General features: G+C 44.2%; 1 protein-coding gene across 1 annotated transcript in view; it reads left to right on the forward strand.

Moving 5' to 3' along the window:
- Positions 1-7,398: 7,398 nt before the first annotated feature.
- The window catches only part of kctd16b (potassium channel tetramerization domain containing 16b), an 80,949-nt gene continuing 67,185 nt past the window's right edge, over positions 7,399-21,162 (forward strand). Inside the window, exon 1 of the mRNA XM_034206453.1 lies at positions 7,399-9,090. Within this exon, the coding sequence (XP_034062344.1) occupies positions 8,253-9,090 (838 nt within the window). The 5' untranslated portion in view covers positions 7,399-8,252. The remainder of the gene's footprint in view (positions 9,091-21,162) is intronic.

Raw genomic sequence — 21,162 nt, forward strand, 5'->3', positions numbered from 1 at the left:
CGGCGTACCGACCGACACAAGTTCCCTCTCAAGTCCCCTCTCCAGTTCCTACCCGAGTCCCCTCTCCAGTTCCTACCCGAGTCCCCTCTCCAGTTCCTACCCGAGTCCCCTCTCCGGTTCCCTCTCGGGTCCCCTCTCGAGTCCCCTCTCGAGTCCCCTCTCCAGTTCCCTCTCCAGTTCCCTCTCGAGTCCCCTCTCCAGTTCCCTCTCGAGTCCCCTCTCCAGTCCCTTCTCGAGTTCCCTCTCCAGTCCCTTCTCGAGTCCCCTCTCGAGTCCCCTCTCTAGTCACCTCAAGTTCCTACCCGAGTCCCCTCTCCAGTCCCCTCTCCAGTCCCCTCTCGAGTTCCCTCCTCTAGTCCCTCCTTTAGTCCCCCCTTTAGTCCCCTCTCTAGTCCCTCCTCTAGTTCCCCTCGCGAGTTCCCTCTCTAGTTCCCTTCTCTAGTCCCTCCTTTAGTCCCTCGTCTCTCCTCTAGTCCTCTCTCTAGTCACCTCTCCAGTTCCCTCTCGAGTCCCCTCTCGAGTCCCCTCTCCAGTCCCTTCTCGAGTCCCCTCTCTAGTCACCTCAAGTTCCTACCCGAGTCCCCTCTCCAGTCCCCTCTCGAGTCCCCTCTCCAGTCCCCTCTCGAGTTCCCTCCTCTAGTCCCTCCTTTAGTCCCTCATTTAGTCCCCTCTCTAGTCCCTCCTCTAGTTCCCCTCGCGAGTTCCCTCTCTAGTTCCCTTCTCTAGTCCCTCCTTTAGTCCCTCGTCTCTCCTCTAGTCCTCTCTCTAGTCACCTCTCAAGTTCCTACCCGAGTCCCCTCTCGAGTTCCAGTCCCCTCTCGAGTTCCCTCCTCTAGTCCCTCCTTTAGTCCCTCCTCTAGTCCCTCCTTTAGTCCCCTCTCTAGTCCCTCCTTTAGTCCCCTCTCTAGTCCCTCCTCTAGTTCCCCTTGCGAGTTCCCTCTCTAGTTCCCTTCTCTAGTTCCTCCTCTAGTCCCTCCTTTAGTCCCTCGTCTCTCCTCTAGTCCCCTCTCTAGTTCCCCCTTGGTTCCCCTCTCGAGTCTCCTCTCGAGTCACGTCTCAAGTCCCTACCCAATGTCCTGGTCCGTTGGAGGTTCCGCTGGGGGTCCTGCCAACTCCATGTCCTGTCCCGTTGGAGGCCCCGTCGACTACTCCTCTGCCGGGGGTCCTACCAATCGTATGTCTGTCCCGTTGGAGGTCCCGCCGTCTACTCTCCTGCCGGGGGTCCTGCCAACCCTTTGTCATGTGCCGTTGGAGGCCCCGCCGACTACTCTCCTGCCGGGGGTCCTGCCAACCCATTGTCCTGTCCCGTTGGAGGTCCAGCCGTCTACTCTCCTGCCGGGGGTCCTGCCAACCCTTTGTCCTGTCTCGTTGGAGGTCCCGCCGTCTACTCTCCTGCCGGGGGTCCTGCCAACCCTTTGTCCTATGCCGTTGGAGGCCCCGCTGACTACTCTCCTGCCAACACTTTGTCCTGTGCGATTGGAGGCCCCGCCGACTACTCTCCTGCCGGGGGTCCTGCCAACACTTTGTCCTGTGCCATTGGAGGCCCCGCCGACTACTCTCCTGCCGGGGGTCCTGCCAATCGTGTCCTGGTCCTCTTCCGTGGGGGATCCTGCCGAGGCCTGTCCCACCAGCTCCGGTTCCTGTCCGGCCGACACCGGGTCCTGCCCGGCCTCCGGCGCTGGCCCGTCAGCGCCTTCCTGCCCGGCCTCCGGAGCTCTCTGGCCCTCGCCCTCGATCCCGGCCCCCTGAGAGCCGCGGCCCTCGCCCTCGATCCCGGCCCTCTGTGAGCCGTGGTCTTCGCCCTCGAGCCCGGCCCTCGCCCTCGATCCCGGCCCTCTGTGAGCCGTGGTCTTCGCCCTCGAGCCCGGCCCTCGCCCTCGATCCCGGCCCTCTGTGAGCCGTGGTCTTCGCCCTCGAGCCCGGCCACCTGAGAGCCGCAGTCTTCGCCCTCGATCTCGGCCTTCTGTGAGCCGTGGTCTTCGCCCGCGATCCCGGCCCCCTGACTCTTCCTGCCGCTGCCCTCGCCCTCGAGCCCGACCCCCTGACTCTTCCTGCCGCTGCCTTCACCCTCATGCTCGGCCGCCCGAGTCCCCCACCTTAGACTCTGCCTTGCCCCCGGGCCGTCCGCCCGAATCCCCCTTTTTGAACTCTGCCTTGCCCCCGGGCCGTCCGCCCGAGATCCCTTCCTGGTCCTCTGCTGTGCCTCTGGGCGGTCAGCTCAGTCCCGTCCTCCTGACCCCCTCCACCCACCCTGGTGGCCTAGTGATACGTCCCTCCTCCGGACCCCCCTCCACCCACCCTGCTTGAGGTTTTGGACTTTTGTGTGTTTTTTTTTTTTTTTGGAACGTCTGGGATCCGTCCCTTGAGGGGGGGTACTGTCACGATCTGTCTTTGTGGTATTTTTTCTTGTTTTATTTTGAAAGGTCTTCACCTCCTGTCTTGCCTGTTTCTGTCTGCGTTGTGTCTTGTTTAAATCTGTCTGTGGTTCCCGGTCGTTAGTTTCCCTGGTGTGTCTAATTTACCCGATTGTGTTCACCTGGTGTCCCTGTGTTTTCTCCTCCCTCCTCACCTGTTTCTGTGATTAGTCTTGTGTGTATTTAAGTTCTGGTTTTTCTGTCTGTCTTTGTCGGTTCGTCTTTTGTCATGACTAGTTCGTCGGTGAGTGTTCTGTTTTGTCGTTATCACCTAGCCTTGAAATAAAGGAATTGTCACTTTATTCTGCATTTGGGTCCTACCTGCTTCACACACCGTGACACAATTATACATTATGGAAAAGGTCAGAGCTTAATTTAGCAGCATCATCAAGCTTCTGCTGTCAGCTCCACAAACTATAAGTGAAATATAAACTCAAGAGTAACTTCTCGCTCCGCTGGCGTCATCCAAAAATAGATTCAACATTTCCCTGCTCTGCTCAGACCTGGCTCCAATGAGACACCCTCTGCCTTGATGCTTTCACCAGTACACAGTTACACACACACACACACACACACACACACACACACACACACACACACACACACACACAACGACTCAGTGTAAGTGGGATGACAGCTTTGCTGCAGTGTTGCTGGCCAGAAGACAAGCTAGGGCGTCCAACTTCCTGGCTCATAGTTTCCTGGCTCCTGCAGCCAGTCTGTCCCTCAACACCCGCTCTGCTCGGCTGCCAAAGCCCTAAATGTTTAGCGGGCTTCCTGTTAAATAGCCTTGTCTCCGGGGAGAGCAGTGGACCTAGTTTAGCATGGAAAGATGCCTTGGCCTGTACAGAGAGAGAATGAGGGAACGAGAGAGGGGTAGCAAAGCGACACAAAGAAAGTCATTTTATGACCGGCTGAATCGGACTGAAATCCTGAGATATTTTAATTGTATTTCTCACGACCCAAGAGAATATCACAGAGTCATAGACACAACACATATTCATCTAATGTGCCAGTCTGTATCTTTCCTGAAAATAAATGTGTCATAAAACCGATGCAAACATTTGATTTATAATGTACCAACTAAAGCTACTTCCTCAGTTTACCTGACTGACTCATGAAGCACATCTGTGAAATTGGTAAGAGGCTCTATGTTAGCTCGAATAAGATAAATATATTTTGTTTTGATACCAAATCTGGGACATTGGGACTTGTTGCTAATTCCCAGTAGGACTTAAAGTGTATGTTTGAAGATCAATACTGCAGAGGAAAGGAGCTTCTTATAATGATTATGAGTTCATCAGCAGACTTCTAAAATAAGCTGAAATCCTTGCCGAGCAGCCTTTGAAGACGCAATTAGTTTGATGACTCATTGCAGTATTAGCCGAGGGTGTTGGAGAGTACCTGTTAGGTAAGTTTAAGGCTAGTCACCAGCCTGCTAAGAATAGGGGGGCTGAGCATCAGCAGGGTATTTATGTCTCACATGACAATTACATATCAAAATAAACGATTCAAAAGACAAATGTACTTAAAAAAAAAAAGTCTAGTCATTTGTAATCTTCATAAAGAAATGACCAATGATTTCCTGACACAGTGATTATGCTTCTATTCATGTTTTAAATTGACAATTTTGCATGATTGTATTAAAGGTAGTTTCACCGAGAGCAATGTCCCTTCTTGCAGAAACACCATCATTTTCTTTTGTGTACTATATACTTGACATATGTATATATATATATGAGCATTATATATTTCAGATGTTTTCACAACTGTCCAATCCTCTTCATTTTGAATAAGTGAAATAAAAGGTTAACTGTTAAGTTCAAAATACTTGGTGGTCTTTGATCCACTGATTGGTTTAGTGTTTTCTCATATTTTAAACAGAATGTACCCTGTACAGTATACTGTTTTCACAACATTCAAAACGGACATTTTAAGTTGCAGCACTGTTCAAACTTTGTTGTATTTATAAATAGCTGACTAAGGAAGTGCTGAGGCTTACATAGAAACTCATTTTGGTAAACACTCTCAACCAATTGTCTGCACTGCATGTCTGCCTGCTGTACGAGCAGACATCCCATCGAAGGCCTGGCATCATTCAGCGTGGCTGTACTCAGAGATGGAAGTAGGAGTAGTATGCTGTGTATTTCAACCATCTGTGACTGGCCTGAAATTCCCTTTAATAATGTTGTCTGCACTGCACGAGGAGAACATGAATATGCTGCGAGTTGGTCTTTGAAAAGGAAGAGAAGTGCTTAAGATGTTATTTGCAGAGTAAGAAGTGGATTTATTTTTCATGTACAAAATTAGAAACCTCTTGAATATTGCATCTCTCTTGGAGGAATAATACATTATGAATGTTGACGCTGTGCTTGTGAGGTAAATATTTCATAATCTATTTTGTAATAACCAGTATAGGATTGAAACTAGTTTTCAAAAGTCTGATACAGCAAAGAAAATAAGAAACTAAAATACACGTCACAGCCTGTTTGATGTAAATATGTGCTTTCAGCCGTGGGATTTGTCTCACTGAGTAAATGGGAATCTCATTTTCCAAAATGTCCTTTTAAAAAACTTTTTACCAGGGAATGCTTCAGTCTATGTTAATATATTTCAAAATGCCTGCAGGAACCATGGAGGAATGTGTGGTCTCTTATGGTGAAGGGACTGCTGGGCGTGTATTTTAAAGCTTTTATGCCATTTAAACTAAGTGCTCTTTGGGGACTGAGAGATCAGAGTTTAAATAAATATTGTGCCGACCCAAACAGGTTTTTACAGGTGGTCAATTATCTGTTTTTAAATAGCCGAGCAGCAGGGAGCGGTGCAGTGGCTACATTTATTTATGATGAATCTACAAGCATGGCCTACTTCCAGGTGACTGCTCAGGTCCTAGTCAGGCTCACCTCCTCTCTTTCACTCTATGTCATTCACTTTCTTTCATATTACTCACTCTCTTGCTCCATTTGTCTTTGTATTTGTCAATCAATGTTAATAGTTACGGGAGGCATTGATTTTGTGATTAAGTGTCTCAAATTGTACTGCCAAGAAATACAATAAACATACTGGCTGACACAGACTGTTTAGCACATTTGTATTATTAATATCTTCTGAGGATACGCGGTGTAGTTTATGTATCTGTGTGATACTGAGCTGTTTAAAAATGAAACACGAGTTTTAACATTTTAAAATGTTTCCCATCCTTTTTATATATATATTTTTAAACACTGAATAACACCGCAACGCAGATACAGGCGTACATATTTTCACCATTTATTATTATGTATTGCATTGGATTTACATTTTTCAAATGTATACAATGTGGGACAGAGACTAGGGGTTGTTATTAATTTAGGCGACATGCAGACAGGGCAGCTCGAAAGGAAATACAGGAGTTGCAGTGCTTGTTCATTTAACTGATGTCCAATATTTGCAGAAGTGCCACTGAGCAAGAACAACTAACTCCTACCAATTCATGCGCCAATATAACGCAATGACTGCCTCAGTGGCTCCGCCTCTTTACACGTCAGTTAATACAAGGCTGAACAGACTGACAATCATTCAAGGAGAAAAGCTGTGGCATTTTGTCCTCAGAGGTACAACACAGCTGGTGAAGGAATGCCACAAAAAAAATCTCAGGGCAAGGTTATTTAAAAGTGTACAGATGGAAGTAAAAGGAAAATAAAAAAGCAGCATGTAAGCAGAGTGTTGTTATGACAACAGTGTTTGCTAGGAACAACACTCCCGGAGAAAACAGCAGACTTTGTGTGTTTTATATTTGATCTAACAATATTTGTTTTTCATACAAGCCCTGATTTGGCCCCGCAGCTGGGGCAGGTGGTGTGTGCTCGTGACTACGGATTATACTTTCACTTTTCTAGCAGTCTTGTTATTGATTAATCACAAACCTATGTAGAAATCTAATGCATGGCATCCTGTAAATCAAGATCATCTGGTCACTTCTGTCTCATAAACTCAAACTGTGACTAAGATGGATGTTCACGCAGAACCAGAAAAGATCAATCTTAGTCACATATCTTGAACATGTAAATAGGAAATTCATATACATCTTCATCAAGTATATTCGGTTCACAATGTGACTCCACTTATTCTATTGCTCTCTGTGTGAGGATCTGTCCAAGGTGCTGACAAATTAAATGTGGTCATCTTTATATACAAACAGAGGGAGGCGCTGTTGCTCATCTTTTAAAAAAAGGTCCCATTTCACAACCATTTAAAGCCCTCTACCTGGGGTTCGAAGATTTGTGTTAAGATAATTTAATATTTACAAAGTCTTAGTCTCGAAATAAAACTTTAAACATGTTGCAATACAAGGCTAAACTAGGAAGAATACACTGTATTTATTCAGTGGAAACACAAATACTGTCCTGTATTTACATAATGCAAAATAAATGTCATGCAAATGAATTCAAGCTATAGGTCAAATTGCAGCATTGTGAGCGTTTAGTTATTAGAATAATGGCAGAATAATGGATGCAGCAGTTCCACAACTATGGACTGGAATTGCTGTGACAGAATAAAACTGATGTTTTAAACGGGTGCATTTAACCTTTGACTGGTGCATGAAGTTGGGGGTAATATTATACACATTCATATAACAAATGTGACATATGCTGTATATGAATATTGGGCTTTTCTGAGAATAGGACAATAGGACAGATTTTAGTTTAATGGTTCCTGAAGCATTCGTTTTTCCCACCCAGATGTCAGGATTCGCCCAATACGCTTTAAGTAGCCTAGTGTGTGTGTTTGTACGTGCACGTTTGTGTGTGTGTGTGTGTGTGTGTGTGTGTGTGTGTGTGTGTGTGTGTGTGTGTGTGTGTGTGTGTGTGTGTGTGTGTGTGTGTGTGTGTGTGTGTGTGTGTGTGTGTGTGTGTGTGTGTGTGTGTGTGTGTGTAAGAAGGGAGAGCAGCCGTGAAGACACCACCCAGCTCTGTAGGGGAGGGGAGTGAGGAAGGCAGTGAGGGTGAGTAGGAGAGGGGGGGTTGGATGCTCGTTTCAGCACCGAGGACAGCTCCCGGTAAAAGCAGCGAGCAGCAGCGGGTCGGTGCTCTCCCTTGCACCGTAAAAGGAGGAACAATCTAGATTTTTTTGTTACACCTCTAAGAAATAAGACTTCTGAAGGGGTGACTTCGGATCGGGCGACATATTTCCAGTGACAGGCTACAGACAAAACGATAACAGGACTCCCGAGGGTTGAAGGCAATCTCTGCGAAGTTTCTCGCCACTGAAAGGCATCCTGCTTCCTCCCACAGCCCGGAAAAAACTGCCGGTGTTCAGGGGAAGTTGAGGAGAAAGTGACACCACGAACTACTGTTTGGACTATATCCTAAAATAAGTTGTTGGACTTTTTCTCGCGTTTTCCCTGTTCTATTTTGCTTTTTTTCTGGTTGTGTGTGTGCAAAAGGATTGTTGGAAATTACTATCAAAAAGGCAAGCTTCTTACAGCTCGCTCCGGCCCCCCACCCCGTGTAATTGTCTAACATTAGCCACTGGTTTGAGGCTTTGATGTGCCCAGATACATTTCTCCTCTCTCGCTGCACTGAATCCTCCCTCCTCCAAGCCACCCATCTCAGCCTTTTCATTTAACATTCACAGAGGAACGCCCCGGACTGCAATCTTCCCCCCATTTTCGAAAACTGCTAAAGACTGGTAGGTGATCAAGGCCATGGATCGATGAAAAATGCTTATTCGGTTTGTAGTGGGATGAAGTTGGAGGGTCTGCATAAACGCAGAATAACCGAGGACATCGTTTGGCAACTTTTAAAATCTCGACCAGTCGCTTCTTTGCTGTAGAAATAGGTGTAGCCTGCTCTGTTCATGACGGAAACGATGGCGCTGAGTGTAAACTGTAGGACTAACCCCAAAGAGCCCGCTTCAGTTCAGAACAGTTTCCCAGATGTTGTTGAATTAAACGTAGGGGGGCAGGTTTATTACACACGTCACTCAACTTTGGTGGGCACCCCGAATTCTTTACTTGGTAAGCTTTTCTCCTCCAAAAAAGATGCAAGTAACGACTTGGCGAGAGATCCTAAAGGCCGGTATTTCATCGACAGAGACGGGTTTTTATTCCGCTATGTGTTGGACTACCTCCGTGATAAGCAAGTCGTCCTCCCGGACCATTTCCCGGAGAAAGGGAGGCTCAGGAAAGAAGCGGAGTACTTCCAGCTGCCCGATTTAGTGAAGCTCCTGACCCCTGAAGATATAAAGCAAAGCCTGGACGACTTCTGCCACAGTGACAATGAAGACGGGTCCCAGGGCAGCGACCACCGGCAGTGCCCGTCGCCCTCTCTGGTCCCCGCGGACAGAAAGAGCGGTTTCATCACGGTGGGTTACCGGGGGTCGTGCACCATGGGCCGGGAGAGTCAAACTGACGCCAAGTTCCGGAGGGTGCCTCGGATACTGATATGCGGAAGGGTGGCCCTCGCCAAAGAAGTTTTCGGGGAGACCCTGAACGAGAGCCGGGACCCGGACAGGACCCCGGAACGGTACACCTCCCGGTTTTACCTCAAGTTCAAGCACCTCGAGAGGTCTTTTGACATGCTGTCGGAGTGTGGTTTCCAAATGGTGGCCTGCAACTCGTCAGTCACAGCCTCGTTTGTCAACCAGCACACAGAGGACAAGATCTGGTCCAGCTACACAGAATACGTCTTCTACCGTAAGTGACATCTTTGATTTTATAACAGCAGGCCAACTCTCACATGGACGTTGGACTGACCGCTAGGAGGCGCACTTGTTTTGCTTGTCCTTTGTTGGAGAGACATGTGGTTTTTGGGGAGGATGGGCGGTCCTAGCCAAGGACAACCCCTTTTCTGGATGATGTGGGTGTACTGAACATTGTGATGAGAGCAGCCTTCACCTGTTTCCATGACCTATATTACTTAATTTAGGCAGTTGGAGGGGGCCAAAATAAAAAAAGAGTCAAACTTACACGCTTCGTCATTGTCTGAAGTTTTGTCTGGCCCTTATGGAAAAAGACAGTAAGGGCTCTTGCTATTGGAGTTAAGTCAAGGTGTTTTTATTTCTCACTGGAAGCAATACAACCATCAGTAGCAAACCCATAACTGACAGGCTACTTCCCGTGCAGTGAACTTAAACCTATTGCATTATGTTGCAGCATTCGGTACGCTCTTGCAGGCTATTTTACATTTCACAAGATTTAACCAGATTTTCACCCCCATCTGAGCTACCGCAACCTTCGAGGCAATGATTTGTCAATGCATGCCAATTTTCATCAAGGTGCAATTTTCTACTACACCTCCGCTTTCATCCGTCCCATCCTTTCAACTACTTGAATTTCCTTCTGGCTTTTCTATTTCTTCCATTTCTCCATCTTACCTTAGCTGGTAGAAGCCTCGCAATGGTGACTTTTAAATGAGCTCCCAATAAGATTTTATGATGCAACTAAAACATTTATATTCTGTGATCTGACCATATGTTATCTATCAGGAACTCTATGATAGCCACCATAAAGAAGATTGAGAATGGAACTGTAAGGATGTTATCAGATGAACTTTTCCTTGCATAAATACTGAATGTAGTGGTCATTTGGAGATGTCATACATATTGTGAAAAAACAACAAAAAATAAATACACAACTGTTTACTTTCAAGAAATATTTGTATCCCTCAACTTTAAATCAAGTCTTGTTACATACAGTCAATGATATACATTGCAGTATTGCAGCAAACGCTGAATATTGCTGCAAATAATATTGGAGAGGCGGCCAGCACTGATATCAATGTGTCAAGGTAGCGACCATGATATTTGCTAATAGCATAAAGCAAAGGTTTCTTGCCCAGTGGTTTTAAGAAATATGGTTAATTGCCTTTAAGAAAAGATAACATTTTGAAAAATGACACCTAACGCTTATCAGGTGAGGGCTTCATTTAAATTCTGTAGTCATTGTAACTAACCTTGTTATCCTAAACCCTTTTATTCAAACTCAAATCTTATCAGATAACTTCGTAACTTTTGGAAGTTGATGTGGTGAACAATGCTTCATATTTATAGGAAAACAATTTCAGATCAATGAAAGGGACATCTTACCCAGCCAGTTCTTTTACTTACTGGCTTTTTATTTCAGTACCTGCATCCAGATGTTTTGCAACAGTGACAGGACGATATGCCAACATCTTTTAAAGAACAGTTTGTAGTTTGTCTTGATCAGTTGTGTTTTATCACATCAGTCAAATGTGTCTCTGAAATATGTTTTATATATTAATCATCCTTGTAAGGCTGGGGATTGGTTCGAAGACCGCTGGTTGGAAATCACTGAACCATACGTTCACCACCACTTAGGGAACACCACTACCAGCCACATAAATCACACAAGTCAAATGGTCATAGAGCTAAAAGGAGTTTAAAAAAAATTGATGACAGGGATTTGCTGGTCAAGCTCCAGGGGAAAAGAGCTTTGCTTTAATGGCTTGAATGAAGCGGCTACAATGACTGGAAAGCTTTTGGCTTTTATAACCCCAGATTTAGTGCTAACTAGCCAAAGCCAGTGGAGGTAGGGGCTACTGACACACGCACGCACGCACACACACACGCACGCACGCACGCACACACACACACGCACGCACGCACGCACGCATGCACGCACGCCTTCCTCAATATATGGCAGTGTGTCTGCCTTCTTACTTACTGTCAAACAACAATGTTCAGCTTGTTAGAGGGCACGCACTCAAAGGCAAGGGCACAGTGGCAGATGTGTTGGGCCTATATCTCAATACACCAGTCGCACAAAAGCCTACGCATACTCACGCATATGTGAGCGCTCGCACTCAAACTCACTAGAAACAATCACACTCACACACACTCAGAGGCACACATCTACACAGAATGAGTATGCTTACACACACACACACACACACACACACACACACACACACACACACACACACACACACACACACACACACACACACACACACACACACACACACACACACACACACACACACACACACACACACACACACACACACACACACACACACACACACACAATCGTGCAGGGAGTTAGTTACTAAATGCAGCAGCCACCCAGTGGATTATATGAAGTCACTGCCAGTCTTTTGTTTATCTGCCTGTCACATTTTTTGGCGATGTTGCTTTTCTCTTCTCCCCATCCACCCTCTTACTCGTTGTCTTTTCTCTTCCTCTTCTCCTTTCATGTCTTCTTAGTTTGCTCTAGTCAATCATACCCAGCTTTCCCTCGTCTCCCTTCTCACCCTCCCCCCTCCCAGCTTTATTTTGCTTCATGCGCCGCAGGGGCAAGGAGCAGCACGGCGGCACCAGTTGCCTTTACATGCCTCACTGCTCCGTCACGCCTCCTGTCTCCATTCTTAGTCATATCTCAGCCTGTCTGCCTGTCCATCTCCATGATTGTTTATTTGACTTCATTTAGGCTGTCTCTTTTTACATTTTAGCCATTTTGTCTGCAATGTGTCTCTCCTTATTATACATGCAAAGAGTTTGACTTATTTTATGATTTTTCATTGAATGTCCTAAGCTCTTGGCTAGACAACATCGATGCTATAGGGAAGGGGTTTCCGGTTCAAACTTGACAATGCCCTACTCACAAAAAATGGTTCTTAGATCAATTATTTTTCCATCTTGCCCTGACTGGACCTCGTCGGTTGCGACCCAGGCCTTACATCAGAAGTCAATCTCAATAATTTGGTTTTGGCTGAAAGGAATTACACATTTGCTATGCTCCCCAACCCTGCTATGTTAAAGTAGCCTTTTGGAGTTAGCTTTGCTGTGTGTAGAGATCAACTGAGCAGACTCGGTTGAGTCATATATCGAGGTCAATGTTAAAGAGAAAGCTACATTTTGGAGCAGTCTTAAGCATTCATGAAACTTCTTTGTTTCAGGGATCGTATTATTCTATATTTGAGACATATCCATTTTTTTCACGTGGCCTCTTTAATGAAACCATATATATTTAGGGTAAAGTGTTTCAGGGCCCATCAACAGTGATGCACTTTCCGTTTCCAATTTCACCAACTTCCAATAACAGGTTTCATGTTGTTCTGCCTTAAGCCTGAACTCTTTAAATCCTCTGTTTGTTTGTTATCTATTGCACTCGTCTGATTGGACCTATCAATCTCTTTTTCTGTTTGTGGCTATTCAAATTCCTCTGCAACCCCAGAAGGCAAATGTATTTACCAATTTGTTGCATGGCTGGAGTGACTGATAATTAATCATCACTGTTGACAGTTAGTTGTGATATTCACCGCAGGGCTTGACTGAGCCAACAGAACCATCTAACAGGACATCGTCATAGTGAAAACAAATGGGAAGCCTTTTGAAAGTTTGCTAAGGGGATGGAAATTGCATTTTTTGGCTCTGGATGTACTTCCCCAGGCTTTTTTTTCTACCTCAGCTGAACATGCCAGAGTGAAGTGTGTGTCATTGCAAATAGCCATTGTCATATGAGCATGTGACACACTGTGCCATTTGCTTGTTCCACACAGTTGGACAGCTCCTTGTGTCGCAAATGTGTTTTGGCAGGTGGGAAAAAGGGGGCCATGGTAATGGTGTTTGTGTGTGAATGTGTGTTAATGCATGACCCATGCTGCACTACTAGAGGCACATTTGCAAACCCGTTGAGCCGCTGGAAAAACCCACCTGCACACCAACCAACCCCACACACACCATCTTGCACACACACTCATCCCCATATATCATCACGCTCATCCTGCGAGCGTCTCTGGGCCCAGTCGGTGACTGCATTAACAGCGGCGGTCCCATGCTGCAGGCCTGTAGGAAGTGATTAGCCGAGGAGCAGACAGGCCATGACAGCTCTAAGGAGAGCCTTGATAGGGACAGCTGCTACCCCGGCCCCACAGGGAAGACCACCACCACACACCTCAACTCGGCATTATTCAGCCTGAGACAAAGAGGAAGCAGAGAGGAGCAGGTGGAGACCACTGCTGATGGATGAAAGAAGAGTAAAATGCTGTTTTTCTGTTACTATGACTACTGTTGAGGCTAACAAATGGTGTTACGATCATACCAGGACTGTAACTACTATAGTGGTGGATCAAGTTGATTCATGTAATTATTGAGATTCTTATATTAATCAAAACATGTTTCACATTTCTAAAATAATATAGTAATCCTACACACCAAGTCAAAGTTGTGTCAAACACTATTGTGTGACAACAAACTTTACTTTTCACATTTAATATCTAGAAATACGAACAAAATCTACTAAAATGTTTAAGAAAAAGTAAGTTATTATTTATGTAGAATGAATAAATGTTTGCATTTTTGTAATAACATTATTTCAATCAGTTGCCATATCACTTTTTAAAATATGAACTCACTAAACGTATTCAATCTTTCCTCAAATAATTTGCCTCAAGACCTTCCTGAAGGAATACAACCCAACATGTGGACCCATTCTTTAATAAGAAATACATTTGTCAGCCAAAAATGTGGGATTTAATCAAATTGTAAGATTTTGAACTTCCCTACTACTACAGCCAGCTGCTCTTTGTTAATCCATGGCCAGATATTTGGCCTTTTATGTGTGTGACGAGCCGGCAAGCAACCTGGGTAATGGTTTGCAGATAGTTTGGTATGCAGTCTGTGTGGTTGTCGACGTGAACTTGCCTTTTGTTCCTAGTAAGAATCAAAGCTTCTACATGTTGTACAAGTTCTAGGCAAGGACAAGAATACAATGTTGTAAATAAATGAAAATCTTGCAACTGTTGAATAATGTTTTTCAAAAAGGACAGCTTTTTGTTAAGCAGCACGCAACTATAAGTTCAACCCTGAATGTAGCTTTTCAAATTTAAAAAGTGTACTCACCTTTGCAAGATGATAGAAGATATGTTAAACTGTTCCAAGATGATACAATACAGTAAATGTTAAAGAAAGTGAGTTTGGTGGAAATAATCTTTTTAAAGAAAAGAGTAACCCTATTCTGAAACTATTGATGTGTTTGCATTTATATTGCTCTTTTTTGATTTAGCAATAGAGCTCACAGTGGGGGGTGCAGGTAAGGTTGTATGAAAGCAAGAGGTTGTACAATATAGATATATAACCGATAAAGGTTTAATAGGTCGTATACTAATAATAATAATAGATGTATTTTGTTAGCGCTTTTACAGGTGCTCAAAGACGCTTTACAGATATAGTGAAAAGAAAAGAACAACAAATAAATATATATATTTAAAGTCAAATAATACAAAAACAATCACACATTCAAAGCCAGATTGAAGAGGTGAGTTTTTGTGAGTTCTTTGAAGGTGGTGAGGTCAGTGCAGTCTCTGGTGGGTTGTGGGAGTGAGTTCCAGAGGGAGGGGGCAGCGACGGAGAAGGCTCTGTCCCCCCAGGTCCGGTGATTGATGTGGGTGGGGATGGATAGGAGGTTGGCTTCTGATGAGCGGAGGCAGCGGGAAGGGGCGTGGTGGTGCAGCAGGTCTGTGAGGTAGGGGGGAGGCCTGATTGTTGAGGGCTTTGTGAGTAATCAGGAGGACTTTGAAGTTGATTCTTTGACGGACGGGGAGCCAGTGGAGGTTCTGGAGGACGGGAGTGAGGAGGCGGGCAGCAGAGTTCTGGATGTGTTGGAGTTTATTGATTAGGTTGGATGGTATGCCGTAGAAGATGCTATTGCAGGAGTCGTGAAGTGATGAATGCATGAATCAGGGTTTCAGCAGCAGAGGAGGAGAGTGATGGGCGGAGACGGGCAATGTTTTTGAGGTGGAAAAAGGCGGTCCTGATGATGTGGTGGTTGAATTTGAGCTGACTGTCGAAAATGACTCCGAGGTTGCGGATGTGAGGGGGGGGATAGAGTGTTGCTGTCAATGGTGAAGCTGAAATTCTGGATGGCTTTGGTACGGGATGGGGGGCCGATGATGATGATGATGTCTGATTTGGCACTGTTCAGTTGGAAGGAAGATAGACTTTCTTGTTTGTCTAGCCTCCCGTTGACCTTATCCCCTGGAAGCTTAGTGTATCTACGTAGCGTAGACTCCCATAATCCTCGGCCTCTGGAGGATGTGGGAAACTACAGAGCTCTAAGAGAGAGAGAGAGAGAGAGAGAGAGAGAGAGAGAGAAAGAGAGAGAGAGAGAGAGAGAGAGAGAGAGAGAGAACAACAGAGCGTCAACAACAAGCCCCCATAAGCCCTCTGTGACTCCCATCTCTCCTTGCCGTCTATCAGCCCATTTTCTCCTCCTCTGTGACTCTTGACACTCTATTCTCTCTGCTGTGGTAGGCACAGTTTATATAATGCTGATGCTCTTCCCCTGTTGTGTTGGTAAAGTGCTCTGTGGTGCTAAGAGGTGTGGAGTGTCGCCATATTGACAGAAGCTGCAGGTGGAGAGCCTCTTCACGCGCACGGCCCACCGTCTGGCAGCTGCAATGCATCAACGCGTTAAAAGCCCCGTTACGTGCAAACCCAGATTGGCTGGAAAAACCATGTTGAAGATGCACAGGATTCCCATTGCATCAGTAATTGCTTCGCTTAATGCATGTCACAGTTCAGATAGATGCCTGCTGCCATTTGGTCATGTTTCCCAAATAGAGGATCCGATGCCAAATAGGAAGTACATCCTGTTGGAGACATTTCCGGAATAATGTTCTGATGTGGTAAAGTTTGGATAGCTGATTAGATTTCTGAATGCTTTTTTTATACGGCGAAGCATTTTGTAACAGTTGCTCAACTAAAACAAATGTTCATAAAATAATTTGTTTTATATAAACAACAAGTTGAAGTAAAAATGTGCACATTGTACTTTAATATATAACAACAATAAATATATAACATGTATATATAACATATATACAGAAGTTGAATGCAGTGTTGTTTTGAAATATCAAGACAGGCCATGAAAAGTGTTTTTGCAGTGATCTTTTCTATAAGGATGCTTTGGACAGGTCTTTGCTTAACTAGTTTTTCCTTTTTCTTTGTGTCTCCTCAGTTAGCTCAGTTTCTCATTCATCTCTACCAGACCCTTCACCCATCATCTTTAGTCTGGAGCTATAGTGTGACTGATGAAACAGTCGGTCAATATTCAGACTATTAGCACTTAAACTTCATCACAAAACTTCAGTCTTTGATGGTGTTTTGGATCGTTCTGTATTCCTCTGTGCCTCATTAGAATCACACATTGTCAGTCACACAGCTTGATGGAGCATATGGTTATACTGCTGTTATTTCATCCCACAGTGCTCTATAGCATCCCAGGGCAGAATGTCAGTGGCATTTCGTGGCTATGAAGTCTTAATGTCCATTAAGAAAGCTTGAGGCACTAATATAAGAAAATCCAGAGGAAATTATCTCCGGAGGAAATTACTGAAACCACCAGCGGCAACTTGTGATAGGAGCCTAATGTATTTTCATGTTTCATCAAAATACAAAATCACAGTTGTTCTATTCTCCTTTGTAGTAAAGAAGGGAGGGTGGTTTACATGTATTCATTTTCATTATTGACAAATGATGACTACCAAATAAGGCCATGAAAAGAGATAACACTCTAGAATTATAAACTTTTTGAAATTGTTTTAATGAAATATAAAGGATAAGTAGTTGTCGGTATGGCAACATGTGTCCAATGATTGAGACCTAAGATTGATAATTGGTTATGAAAAGTGTTCCTACACAGAACAGTGAAGATGCTTTGAAACACATTTGAACAATCCAATAGGATTGTAATACGTGTTTAAAACAGTTAAAGTCTTTAGCACGATACCATGCTAAAGTTATTCTACTGGAGAGGATTATTCAAAACTCCAATACTTTGACTCATTAGTAATCCCTTGGTGTCATTTCAGAGTACTCGACTGCTTGCTAGAGCATACTGTCATCACCATTTCATTCCTAAGTGGCTGTAAAGCTGCCTGTCCATTAAAACACACACATGCATTATATATATACTGTAGGCATCCGCAAGCCATGCAGGCACACTCTGGGTTTATACACCACGCAATGTGACAGTTGCATTTCACAAAGTAAGAAATAACCTCACATGTATCCAATATTTTCCACCATCACTATAATTCTCAGATGGTTTGGTGACAGGATTTTCCATTCAGCATGGCTCACCAATTTTCTTCATTTGGCGTAAGCAAATAAAACAATATTATAATTTACAAATAGGCTACAGGGCATGCAACGAGTCAGATGAATAATGCATTCTAGGAATTCCCCCCACTTTTGAACATGGCATGGCCTGCTGTGATTTCCAAATTAGAATTTTAACAGATAATTATGGATTGAAAGTTTGCTCCACCCTCTCTCACATTTGAACATTAGCTTGAATTGAACACCTTACAAATCTGCAAGCGATGCCATCACTCATTGGCTGGACCATAACTTGGATAGTATTGGAAGTTAATCATTATTATTCAGACATGGTGACACTGCATAATAGACTGTTGGTACAATGAAAAGAGTTGTGTCGAATGCACAGTAAGTACAATTGGTCGATGGAAAGAAATCATTACACATGTAAGAAACACTGAAGACCCCTTGCATACGAAATGAGGCTGGAATATAACTAATAAATGAGGAGACACCAGCATCACGTTGGTTTGTGTTTGAAGAGTTTTTGTTTAATGACTTTGTGTTTTCTCTCATAGCTATGATTTATATCAAATTAGAGTTGCACTATCGTCCCATCTAGCGAACACTCTGTTTACTATTCATGCTGTAATAAATAATTGAGTGCTGTTCACAGAGGACTGCACAGTCTAAGGCAGCCACACAGAGGGCCCGACTGTTTGTTTGCAAAGGTAATGGGTTGCCGCCTGGGGTCCTCTGTACACACTCTACCTGTGTTACGGTCTCCTAACTTCAGACGCCTGTATTAGCAGTGTGCAGATAATGATTTGCTGGCTGTAAACACATGTGATTATGGTCTGCAGACAGGAGGTATGTTAGTTCATTGGTTTTGCAGGACAACATCAGACGCATCAGGGCCTAAACACACGACAGGACGTATACCGAAACACACACACTCACACACATTATGCAGATAAGATAAGACAGCAGTCTTGTCTAGAGAAATATTGTTCAACATTCCGATCAACCTGGTCAAAGCTTAGAGGGATTAGTTAGCACTGTGTGTCACTATTTCATCACAACCAATTTACCAACACAAACCAGCAGTTGTCCATCTTCTGTCTGCATTAAGGCTCCAGACAAAAAAAAGAATTGCAATGATTTTGTTGCCGCTTAATCTGCACACATAAAACAACAAGAAAATCCCCTAAATGCACCCCTAACTGTGCTGACAAGCTAAAAAGCCCCTCCAGGCTGCTGTGCTAATTGCACATGTTTAAATAAGGTAATATGCATTCATTTGGCGCACAATTGGCCACTTTCTATGCAAATGAGCGTCATTAGAGAAACAATCCTAATCACGAAGATCACAGCATAGTCACAGCTACTGTTACACTCAGCATCTTTACTTGTATGGAGAAAGGTGATCACTAAAGCTAATTGTATACTGACAGATTTAATCCCACAAAGGGTTTTTCCCGTCACCTTGAATCTCTTGCCTGAAGTTTTGAGAAATGCTTCTGTACATGGTTAATCATGAACTGTAGCTCCACCTTTTTATTTTCATTTGTCTTGATACAGCAGTTGCCAGTGATGCGCACATTCTCGTTGCTATCGACGGCCACAATTCATTCTTTATAAAGGTTGCCCCTGAGAGTCGAGATCGGATCTTTGGAGTGCGGCATGCCTCATTCGTACAGTACATGCCCGTGTGTGCTGGGACGAGAAACAAGCAAATGGAGCAAGACAATTATCAACATCCATCACCTCAGAAACTCATTTAGCCAATTAAAGCCGTTACTGGCTGACATTTAGGTGCAACGATCCCTTTTAATCATTGAGATTCTGTCTTTCAAGCACACACACACACACACACACACACACACACACACACACACACACACACACACACACACACACACACACACACACACACACACACACACACACACACACACACAACACACACACACACACACACACACACACACACACACACACACACACACACACACACACACACACACACACACAGACACACACACACGGCTGACATTAAGCTGTTAAAACTGTGTGATCAGAGCAATAACGTAAATGTCTCCTAGTGTAATGACATGTCCTTGTTGAAGAGCAAATCTCATTCATCTTGATTAGCACTTGTGTGTGTTGTATGTGCATTTTCCTAATTGTATGTGAGGTACAATAGAGGACACTGACCTTTCCAGATCTCACTCTCCTGTTTGCATGCAACACCTGAAAACAAATGTCACTTTGCCTTCGACCTTTAGTCATCACTCCTTCTCTTCCCTACTCCTCTTCATCACTCAGCTTCACTTCTCTTCCAGGCATGTCCATACACTTTAAATGACCCTCATTAATACACAATTAGCTATGCCTTGTTTTATTTTTTACATACAGTCAGAGAGATTTTCTAGATTGTGCAGGCAAACAAACCAAAAATAAGCTCAAGTACAGACAAAGTCAAAGAAAATATGCATATTCAGTGAGTCAACCAATGAGCCAAAACTGAAAGTTATGAATAAATATTCAGGGTGCGTGGTTTGAAGATTACTTCAAAAATCCTCATGTGTTAATACCATAACTCCTCAAGGGCATTAGATGGCTTTGCCGTGTTTGGTTTGTGATTCCCGGCTCATTTTACTGATCAGGTGGTTTGTGTGTCTGCTGTAACACTTCATCAGTATCACAATGCTGTGCTGTTAGAGACACCACATGGGCCTTCTGGGTATTGGGTAGGAAAGTGTCCAGCATCCAATCTATTATTTGACACCAAATGGCACATTACAGTATGAGCTATGTGAGAGAAGAAATGTAAAAGAGCAGAGTGGAGAACAGGAAACTATTTAGGAAGGAAGGATACATTTCTCACACACATGCACATGCACAGGAGAATTAGTATGGCCCAGCTGAATCTGTGGTGATGTCAGTTGATCTTATGCCTGTCGGTGTTGCATAGTTATCCGTTTTCCAGCTTGGAAAGATAATGTGAACAAATCCACAGGTTTGCAGAAGAAATACAAAGATATGCCTAGATTTCTCTCACTGGCAACCTAGAAATATGTTTTGGATTGAAATCTACAAGTGGGCGTTGAGACTCTATGCCAACACTTTTTTTTTCTTGGTTCCAACCTTGTTCTGGATCCGATGTTGCTTTGAGCATTTGACTATCTGCCAGTTTTGCAGATCAAATATTTTTGGGAGTTTCCCTGGAGCATTTAAAGCATCAAGGTGTGATGCAGAGAGCTCAGGCTGTTTTCTGTGAACCTCCTCTGGCTGATCTCAAATACTTCTCCAGGAGTGCACAAAGTGGTATATGGTGTTTGGCTGTTGTTGTGTTTCGCAGCTCTTACTGCTCTGAACTCTTTTACTCTCTAGCCCTCTCTCCTATTACCTCTATACTGTACCTTCATTTCTTTCCCTGTCTGTCTCCCTCTGGCAGCTGGAGTGGAGTGTTTGGTCAGTGCTCCTTTGAATGCTCCAGACCTTAGTCAGTGTATTTCCTCTGCCCTTCTTTCTGTATCTGAGACTTCTCTGCTTTATTTTTCCTGCAAAAGAATGAGATTGCCGTGATTTGGCCCTCATTTTCTGAAACCGTTGTAACCATTTCTTTCAATGTCTTTATCATCCTGTTTCTCTTTCTTTGGTTTGTGTCTCTATCTCATTCTCGCTTCAAGCGCCTGAGGAG

Source organism: Gymnodraco acuticeps, unplaced genomic scaffold (assembly GCF_902827175.1).
Source record: "Gymnodraco acuticeps unplaced genomic scaffold, fGymAcu1.1, whole genome shotgun sequence".
In the NCBI taxonomy this organism is placed as follows: domain Eukaryota; kingdom Metazoa; phylum Chordata; class Actinopteri; order Perciformes; family Bathydraconidae; genus Gymnodraco; species Gymnodraco acuticeps.